Consider the following 9,823-nt stretch of genomic DNA (forward strand, 5'->3'; position numbering starts at 1 on the left):
ATTGACGCGAATCCTAAAGATAGATCTATTGGGCCTAACAAACCCCATCTAAAGTACCGGATGCTTTAGTACTTCGAAATTTATATCATATCCGAAGGGTGTCCCGGAATGATGGGGATATTCTTATATATGCATCTTGTTAATGTCGGTTACCAGGTGTTCACCATATGAATGATTTTTATCTCTATGTATGGGATGTATATTGAAATATGAAATCTTGTGGTCTATTGTTACGATTTGATATATATAGGTTAAACCTATAACTCACTAACATTTTTGTTGACGTTTAAAGCATGTTTATTCTCAGGTGAATACTAAGAGCTTCCGCTGTTGCATACTAAAATAAGGACAAGATTTGGAGTCCATGTTTGTATGATATTATGTAAAAACTGCATTCAAGAAACATATGTCGATGTAATATATTTCTATTGTAAACCATTATGTAATGATCGTGTGTAAACAGTATAGTTTAGATTATCATTATTTGATAATCTACGTAATGCTTTTGAAACCTTTATTGATAAAATAAAGGTTATGGTTGTTTTAAAAATGAATGCAGTCTTTGAAAAACGTCTCATATAGAGGTCAAAACCTCGCAACGAAATCAATTAATATGGAACGTTTATAATCAATATGAAAGGGACATTTCAGGATCCACAACTCCATCTGCCAGAAGTTCCAGCACCATCACAAGGTCAAGATGATGGTGGATCTCCTCAGAATGTTCCAGAAGTTCGTAGATCTGAACGAGGTCAGATTCCATCGAGTAGACATCCAGAATCCGAGTACCTTCTACTTACTGAAGATGGAGAACCAGAGAGTTTTCATGAAGCAGTATCTCATAAGGACAAAGAAAAATGGTTGCTTGCAATGCAGGATGAGATGGATTCTCTGCAGAAAAATCAAACTTATGAGATTGTAGAACTTCCACGCGGGAAGAAGGCACTGAAAAATAAATGGGTGTTCAAGCTGAAAAAGGATGGTAGTGGAAAAGTGGTGAAATACAAAGCACGACTTGTAGTCAAAGGATTCCAACAGAAGAAAGGGATTGATTTTGACGAGATATTTTCACCAGTAGTCAAGATGACTTCAATTAGAGTCATACTTGGATTGGTCGCAAGTATGAACTTGGAGCTTGAACAGATGGATGTAAAGACAGCTTTTCTTCATGGAGATTTACATGAAGACATTTACATGGAGCAGCCGGATGGTTTTGAGGTTTCAGGAGATAACCTCGTATGCAAGCTGAAGAAAAGTTTATATGGTTTGAAGCAGGCACCGAGGCAGTGGTACAAGAAGTTTGACTCGTGCATGGTGAGTCAAGGGTATAAGAAAACTGCAGCAGATGAGTGTGTCTACATTCAAAAGTTTTCTGAAAGAAATTTCGTTGCTCTTCTACTATATGTAGACGATATTTTGATCGTAGCGAAAGACGCAACGAAGATCAACCAGCCGAAAAAGGAACTCTCGAAGTCTTTTGACTTGAAAGACTTAGGACAGGCTCAACAGATTTTGGGAATGCATATAACTCGAGACAGGAAGAATAGAAGGTTGTGGTTATCTCAGGAGAAGTATATTGAACGAGTGCTTGAACGATTCAATATGAGCAATGCCAAACCTGTTAGCATTCCATTAGCCAACCATTTCAAGTTAAGTAAGAGATCATGTCCCTCATCCAAGGAAGAGATCAGGGAGATGTCGTCAGTACCATATTCTTCAGCAGTTGGAAGTTTGATGTATGCAATGGTGTGCACAAGGCCCGATTTTGCTCATGCAGTGGGAACGGTGAGTCGTTTTCTCTCCAACCCCGGGAAAGAGCATTGGAATGCGGTAAAATGGATTCTCAGATATCTTAAAGGTACAACGAAGATATGTCTTTGTTACGGGGGAGCTGATCCAATCTTGGAAGGCTATACAGATGCGGATATGGCCGGAGATCCTGATAGTAGGAAATCTACTTCAGGATTCATTTACACTTTTGCATGGGGAGCTGTTTCATGGCAGTCAAGACTACAGAAGTGTGTTGCATTATCCACAACTGAAGCAGAGTATATTGCTGTCGCAGAAGCTGGAAAAGAAATGTTGTGGTTAAAGCGTTATCTTCAAGAATTTGGAATCAAGCAAAACGAGTACAGGGTACATTGTGACTGTCAGAGTGCTCTAGATTTGAGCAAGAACTCCATGTACCATTCCCGTACAAAACATATTGATATTCGCTATCATTGGATACGCGAGGTAATTGATCGACAACTGTTGAGACTAGTGAAGATCCATACAAAGGAGAATCCTGCGGATATGTTGACAAAGGTGGTGACTAGAGAGAAATTGGAATTATGCAGAGACATAACTAGAATGTTCGTGGATTCGACTGGAGGGGGAGAATTGATAGTTTCCAGCCATACACCAACTTCACCTTCTAGATGCCGTAATCAAGATTTGTTTCTAGATATTCAAAGTAGGCAGCTTTGAACAACTCATACGGAAGTAGAAAAGTGGAATACGATGACGGCCGCCCACCTTCTCCGCCAACTTCCGCCAACCTTCCTCGTTCACACCATTCACCGCCATAGAATTTTTGCTATAAATAGAGATGCAAACTTTCATTGTAAATCATCCCAAAAATCACTCAGAGAAGTGTAATCACAACCTAGATAGTGTGTGTGAGTTTGAGAGTTTTTTTTTAGAGTTTTGTAAATACTCGTGTAATCTATTCTTGTGAGTAATAGAGTTATTTTCTCTCAAATTTGTATCTCCCAACGTCCAGGCGATCCTCTCTTCCTAACACTAAAAACACGATAATTGTTATATATTACTTCTTCGAGCATTTTTTCGCCAAAATAAAAACATTTATCACAAAGTGTCTTTATTAAATGTTCATATTTTCATCCAATCTATAATGTTCGTGAACAAAGTTTTTTCAAAAAACGAAAAAAAAAAATTTTTTGCTTCCCCCGTTTCCCCACGATTGGTTACTTCCCTCTTGATCCTACCACTATATATATATATATATATATATATATATATATATATATATATATATATATATATATATATATATATATATATATATATATATATATATATAGGGGCAGGATCAATGGGGAAGTAACCAATCGGGGGGAAGCGGGGGGAAGCAAAAAAAAAAAAATTTTGTTTTTTGAAAAAACTTTGTTCACGAACATTATAGATTGGATGAAAATAAGAACATTTAGAAGAGACACTTCGTGATGAATGTTATTATTTTGGCGGGAAAACGATCGACAAAAATAACATTCAAGATAATATTGTTCGTGAAGAATGTGAACGTTTTTTTTCATGTTTTGTGAAGTAAAATTTAGCCCGATTTAGAGTTTAGGGTTTAGGGTTTGGTGTTTTGGGTTTATTCCATAAACCCAAAACACCAAACCCTAAACCCTAAACCCTAAACCCTAAACCGTTCGTGTTAAAAACTCAATCTAAATCCTAAATCTAAACCCTAAATCTAAACCCTAAACCCTAAATTTCTAAACCCTATAAACCCTAATATCTAAACCCCAATAGCTAAAACCTCAAAATACGCTCGAAAAACACGATAATTGTTATATATTACTTCTTCGAGCGTTTTTCCGCCAAAATAAAAACATTCATCACGAAGTGTCTCTACTAAATGTTTATATTTTCATCTCATCTATAATGTTCGTGAACAAAGTTTTTTCAAAAAACAAAAAAAAAAAAAATTTGCTTCCCCCCGTTTCCCCCCGAATGGTTACTTCCCTGTTGATCCTGCCACTATATATATATATATATATATATATATATATATATATATATATATATATATTAAATATCTCCCATACCTACTAATGCATCACTCTCACTTGTCTTGAGACTAGTTTCATCCTTGATTCCCAGTCTGCTATAGATAGATCATTAGCCTTTATTGAACGATATCATTAACTTTGATACCCTTTTAGCCTTAAGGTTTCAATACAGCTTTTGCATCATAATTTTCCACTTTTGTTTCAAAATCTAGCTTAAAGACAACATCTATTTTTTTACATGGGCCTTTTCAACTCATATAAGGTAATGGTGAATTCACTAACTCAAGAATGGGCCTTCAACTTATAAACAACACCATGGACACTCGTTTCGAAAACGGGCACCTTAATGGCAACGGTTATGGCAACGGCTACCACGTGTCAAGACACAATTCATACCATCCGGTCGCAAAGGTAACATTAGCTTGGTTAGATATAAGAGTTTTCTACATTAGAATTAGCAAATGTGACATAAACAATGAATCCACCCCTGAATATCTCACACTTAACCATGTCCCACTTAACCGGGATACTTTACTTGAAGTTAACGGCGTTAGGATAAGCATATACTCCGATGGCGTATCAACCCATTTACGACGTGACCGTTTAGACAAAAAGTCCGAGGAAGTTACATTTGTTAGTACGGATAGTTTTAGAACAACAGGAAGTGTTAAGTTTGAGGTTTTCGATAAGGATGTTTTGTTAGTTTCTGGTGTGCTTGATATGTGTCATAGTAATGGAGTTAATAGTGAATCGAGTGAGTGTGTTTCTGTTTGGAGAATGAAATGTGAAACGGATATGGTTTCTGGAAACGGGTTGTTAAAAGGTAAATGTAATAAGGGTCTTGAAATGGGTCCACCGTCGATTGAGGTTTGTTTGGCGGGTAGTTTTTCGGGTAGTCCGATAATATTGACGAAAAGTTTACAAGTTAGCTTTCGAAAGAAGCAAACGAGGAAGGGTGTGCTTGAAGCTATTCCGGAAAATGAGACAATGGTGAATAGAGAAGAGGGTTCATCATCCTGTCTTTCTTTGAAGGTATGTGTTTTCTTGTGTATATGTTTGAAGTCCTTTCATATATTAATAATCAAAATCAACACTTTCATTATGTTTTAATCTGCTGATAGTTTTGATGTAAATTGAAACGCCAATATAAGAGTACAACTACAAGTTATGTAATTTGTACGTCATGCTCTTCATGTATTGTTGGCAGAACGTCATTATTATGTTATACAAACAATTATTCCCTACGTCTAAGTGTTCTATTTTGACTTTTCAGAGTTGATTTTTTTCAACTTTGACTTTAAATATATTTATTTATTTTATATAATATTTGATAAAAATTATGAGTGAATTGAAATTTAAATTAAATATACTTTTTATTAGTATGAGTTTCATTAAATATTATATAATACAAATAAAAATATTTGAGGTCAAAGTTAAAAAAGGTTGGATTTTGAAAAGTCAAAACATCCATTCATTTTGGCCTAAATAATTATGTTTTCCGGGGATGATAATTTCAAGTTTCAACAAAAAGGATCTTCATTTTGTTTTAGTTCGTTGATTGCACCGAAGTTATATGTAATGGATGCTAAACTTATTTTCAACTTTTACAAATTTAATCTTTTAAAATTCTTCATATATTATTAATGAATTTTAAGCCTAACAACACACGACATTGGATGTTTGCGGCAAAGGAATTGTAAAAGGATGAGGTTTTTCCCATTCAGTTAACCGGAAAGGGAGTGATTATGTTTACTTGATCCACGCGGTCTAATCGGGTTATCACGTGACTATTTTTGACTATTTCCCTGACCACCTAAGACATGTTGCTAAGTGAAGTTTTAACCTATCAACACATATAAATCCTCATTTGATGTCATCTACCATCTACGATACATAAAAAATGTATTTTTGCTATGTAAACTATGGAATCGCCAAAACCGAATTTACATATATATTTTCAGAAATTTAAGAATTACCAAGCACCATTTTAATGCTCAATTCATTCGATTTGTCTCTTGATAAAATGATAACTGTTTTTATTTGTTTTACGTTGCTACCATCTTTTTTATTTTAAACTTGTTCTCATTGTTTTTCGATATTAAAAAACAAGCGTTTCACATTTAACAATGTTTATAAAGTAGTATGTGAAAAATGTATACAAACCTTATCCTGATGAGGGGGTCAGGTCAGGATAGCATGGCTGCTTGCACTAGTTTCCAAGCTACTGACCACTTCAATAATGGACTTCTTATTCTATTTGTAATACAGGTGGGATAATCATTAGGTGGGTCGGGTGGGCTGGTTGATCGGTGGATCAAAAATGAGTTTGGGTTAAAACCAGTCAAATTTTAAATTAACTACAAGATGGGTAATTATCAAATTTGCTCAAAACAACTTTATAATAATAATACGGAGTAATAAAACTAGTGGTGTTGTATTGATTTTGACATGATTTTTCATAATAAAAGTTAAGAGTTGGACCCCTACGCGCTGCAAAATATTTCTCTTGAGGTTATCCGCCTATTTCATGGGCCTGTAGGTCTCGGACATCTGCTTTCGAGCCTCACCTGAGGGCCGGGTTAATCACACGCGATGCCCATATGGATTCGCAGTGGGAATTTCAACCTGAGAGGCGGTAGGACTGAAATGGTTCGACCAAGAAAATGATTGGGGGTGGATTCCGACTTCGCGTTCGTACCTCCATCAGTGACTCTTAACCGCAATTCAAAATAATACTAATAATGATAATTTGTTAAATAATAATGATAATTTGTGTTTAATTGATGAATGATGACTATATAGGTCGTGGATTACCCACACTACACGCCGGAGCACGAGTACTGTAGTCCTTACTCCGGGATGGAATACGATGAAGGTGAAGATGGCGAACTATCATGGTTTAATGCGGGTGTGAGAGTGGGTGTCGGGATTGGTATGAGCGTTTGTCTTGGCATTGGTATCGGCGTTGGGCTACTAGTCCGAACATATCATGGTACAACTAGAAACCTCACAAGGCGACTTCTTTAATGCGGGTTTTGTTTTCAAACTTTACCCCCAAACAACACTAATTAAGGACAATGTTAGAAGGTTTTGGATGAAATCGAAAAGAATGGACTTTTGTAGGTATAAGTTAGTTACTGACTGGGTTGATGTCGTCTTCATGTAAATAACGATGATCCGTTGTGGTTCTTGGTTGTTTCGGTGTATGTCTTCGGTCACTTTTTTGTTTTTAGAATTTTGTCACCAAAAGGTTGATAGGAATAAGGTTCCGTAATGGAAGTCTGTTTAGTGTTAATCCGCTGCGGGTTATCAAAATAATACAAATATATACTTCGTTTCTTCGACATTTCTTGTACTCAAATTGTAAAAGTACGCGTGAGCCTAACCATCACTAGATAGCCCAGTGGTTGGGGTCCTGAGTTCCTTGCAAAAGTTCTCAGATTCGAATCCCGTCTAGGACGAACATTTAGTGGTGGTCAGGGATGGGATGGAAACAGCCACGGAGTAATCCTGCTGGGCTGCGTACATAAAAATATGAGATCGAATTACTCGGCCTCCCCGGTATCCCGAAAAGGAAAAACCTTCTACCTTGTTTTTACACATGTGAGCCTGAAACCTGAGAGCCCTTATGGCTTTCGACATAAGGTCTTGATATGTAGCATGATGGACGGTTTAGGTTTTATCATCTGATTTTTATTTCAATCGCGATCAAGTCTTAGCCCACAATGATTATCGGGTTCTAATAAAGCAGTTTATAACTTTATGCAGAGTTGGTGCTGAAATATAATAATACATACATAAAACAAGCAGACCATGCATTATGCGTATGGAAAAATACTTCAAATTGGTGAACCAAATTTAATGACTTTCAGAAAAGTGAAACTGAGCTTAACAACCAATTTCGCCTACATATTGAAATTTCTATAGATAAGTTGATTTCCTTTTAGGTAGTGTTTTATGTATCTTATGGTTACAATGTTAAGTTTATCATCAAATTCCTGTCACTAAAGTGTGACGACCCGGAAATTTCCGACCAAATTTAAACTTAATCTTTATAAGTTTCTCACACGATAAGCAAAGTCCGTAATGTTGAGTCTCGAAAATTTTGGAATTTTATTCACGTAAACAGTTACCCTTTTCTGTGCCCAATGATTCACGAACAATTAATTGTAAATAGATATGTGTGTATGTATATATAAATAATAATTCGAAATATAATTTGAAGTATTATATATTGTTGTTATTAAAAATTAATAAAATAAAAATAGGATATTATAATAATTATTATTTAAAATATATCTCTATATATAAATAAAGTATATTAAAAATAAATACTAAATGATTGTAATACTCGTTTGATGTTTCGATTGATATTAAACAAGTTAAATTCAAACTTATGTAATTTTAAAATAAATGGTGATACAAAAATGAGTTCTATAAATTTTAGACTTATTAAAAATGTATTTAGGGACTATTTGTTAAGTTTTAACACTTTTTATATTTCACCCATAAATGAGAGGGACAGTTGATGTAATTTTTATTTAATAAATTAATGACCGAATTTTATACCATAATGACCAAAATAAATAAATATAGTTAATTTAAAAATATGAGATTTTTCTGAACACTTTTATCCGCCACTGAGTTAACAACGGAGTACGATACATTACCCGTGTTAAAGTGTCGGCAAGTATTTAATTATAATGCTCCCGTGACTTAATCATTTATGTACTGTGTTTCAATTCTAATGAATATAAATATAAATATACATATAATAGATACATGATACATGGAAATATAAAACATCTTTCTTCTTCTTTGTGAGACTTTATTGGCTGCCACCATCCTCCGACAATACACCACCAGAACCACCATCCTACGGCCACCATGACAACACCACCATCGCCGGTTTAGCCAGGCTTGAATACCACCCCGTTGAACCACCATCGTTCACCATTATTTTTTTTCTTCATCATCACCATCTCCATTAAACCCTACTCGATCATCACTTCAAAAACCATTGTTGCTTATGTTCTAAATCAAGTACAAACCAACTCAACGAACATCTAATTACTACTACTTGTTCCTACTCCTACTCGACAAACAACCACCGGATCTACTTATATGTACATTTTTTCTTCCTTTTCTCTTTTTATGTTCGAAGTCATCAAACCACAAGACCAAATCATCATCACTTACAACCACTTCTATTTTCTATTATTATCAAGACACACTACCATCGACGTTTTACTGTTGATGCTATGTAATTTTTTTGTGTTGAAACTAGTCGAACAGACCCAAAACAAGCAGCGTATTGCTGCTACTCGATGTTATCTAAGCTATTTGCGTCTGTTTCTATTCCGTTTCAAACCCTAAAACCTGAAGCCATGATACTGCTACTTGTGCTACGTTTCCTGTTGCACGTTCGAACCCTTCAACTACAATCATCGTATTTTTCTGTGTTGTTTCTAAGCTGCTACAGCGATTGCTATATATGTATTTCTGTTTCTATTTCCATTCCATCCCTGTAAATTGACGCGAAGATGATGAAAGAGACGAGATGGAATTACAGTGGTATTAAGAATGATGAGATGATTTACGTACGTAGCCAATTATTTATTCAAGTGAGTGCTTGTTCTTTTTGCCTGTGGCCGACAACCCTAAGATGAGTAAACCCTTTTGAATATTAAAAGAATGTAGAAATCAATTTGGGTTGCAGAAAGTGTTTGTTGTTTGTGTTTTAATCAAACACGTATGTAGTAGATCAGTGAGCTAATCGGGCTACTGGATCGTTACTAGTGGGCTGCTATGATTCGAATGTTAATTGGGCTGAAATATTCCAGTTGGGCCGTATAATCATATTGGGCTGTAGATGGGAACAGAACAAAAAATACGGGTTAAGTATTAATGAGTCTGAGATTAGGAAAGGAAAACAGAAATGGCTCAATGGTTTATATGGGTGTTGGGATGGCGAGAGGTTGTGGGTTCGAACCTTGTCTGAGGCATTTATTTTTGGAAAAGCT

At 35.4% G+C, this 9,823-nt stretch overlaps 1 protein-coding gene across 1 annotated transcript; it reads left to right on the forward strand.

Annotated features, from left to right (window-relative positions):
- The first annotated feature begins 4,088 nt into the window (after positions 1-4,088).
- Positions 4,089-7,056, forward strand: LOC139887937 (uncharacterized protein At1g01500-like). Its single transcript, XM_071870983.1, has 2 exons — positions 4,089-4,832; positions 6,603-7,056. The coding sequence occupies exons 1-2, from the start codon at positions 4,089-4,091 to the stop codon at positions 6,825-6,827; spliced, it is 969 nt and encodes a 322-aa protein (XP_071727084.1). The 3' UTR covers positions 6,828-7,056.
- Positions 7,057-9,823: the final 2,767 nt, after the last annotated feature.

This window comes from Rutidosis leptorrhynchoides, chromosome 2 (genome assembly GCF_046630445.1).
Source record: "Rutidosis leptorrhynchoides isolate AG116_Rl617_1_P2 chromosome 2, CSIRO_AGI_Rlap_v1, whole genome shotgun sequence".
Classification (NCBI taxonomy): domain Eukaryota; kingdom Viridiplantae; phylum Streptophyta; class Magnoliopsida; order Asterales; family Asteraceae; genus Rutidosis; species Rutidosis leptorrhynchoides.

Excerpts from the sequence above, each read along its gene's own strand:
- LOC139887937 (XM_071870983.1), top strand. The coding sequence starts at position 4,089 with ATGGGCCTTCAACTTATAAACAACACCATGGACACTCGTTTCGAAAAC. Across the intron at positions 4,833-6,602 it reads CATCCTGTCTTTCTTTGAAG|GTCGTGGATTACCCACACTA; the intron begins GTATGTGTTTTC and ends ATGACTATATAG.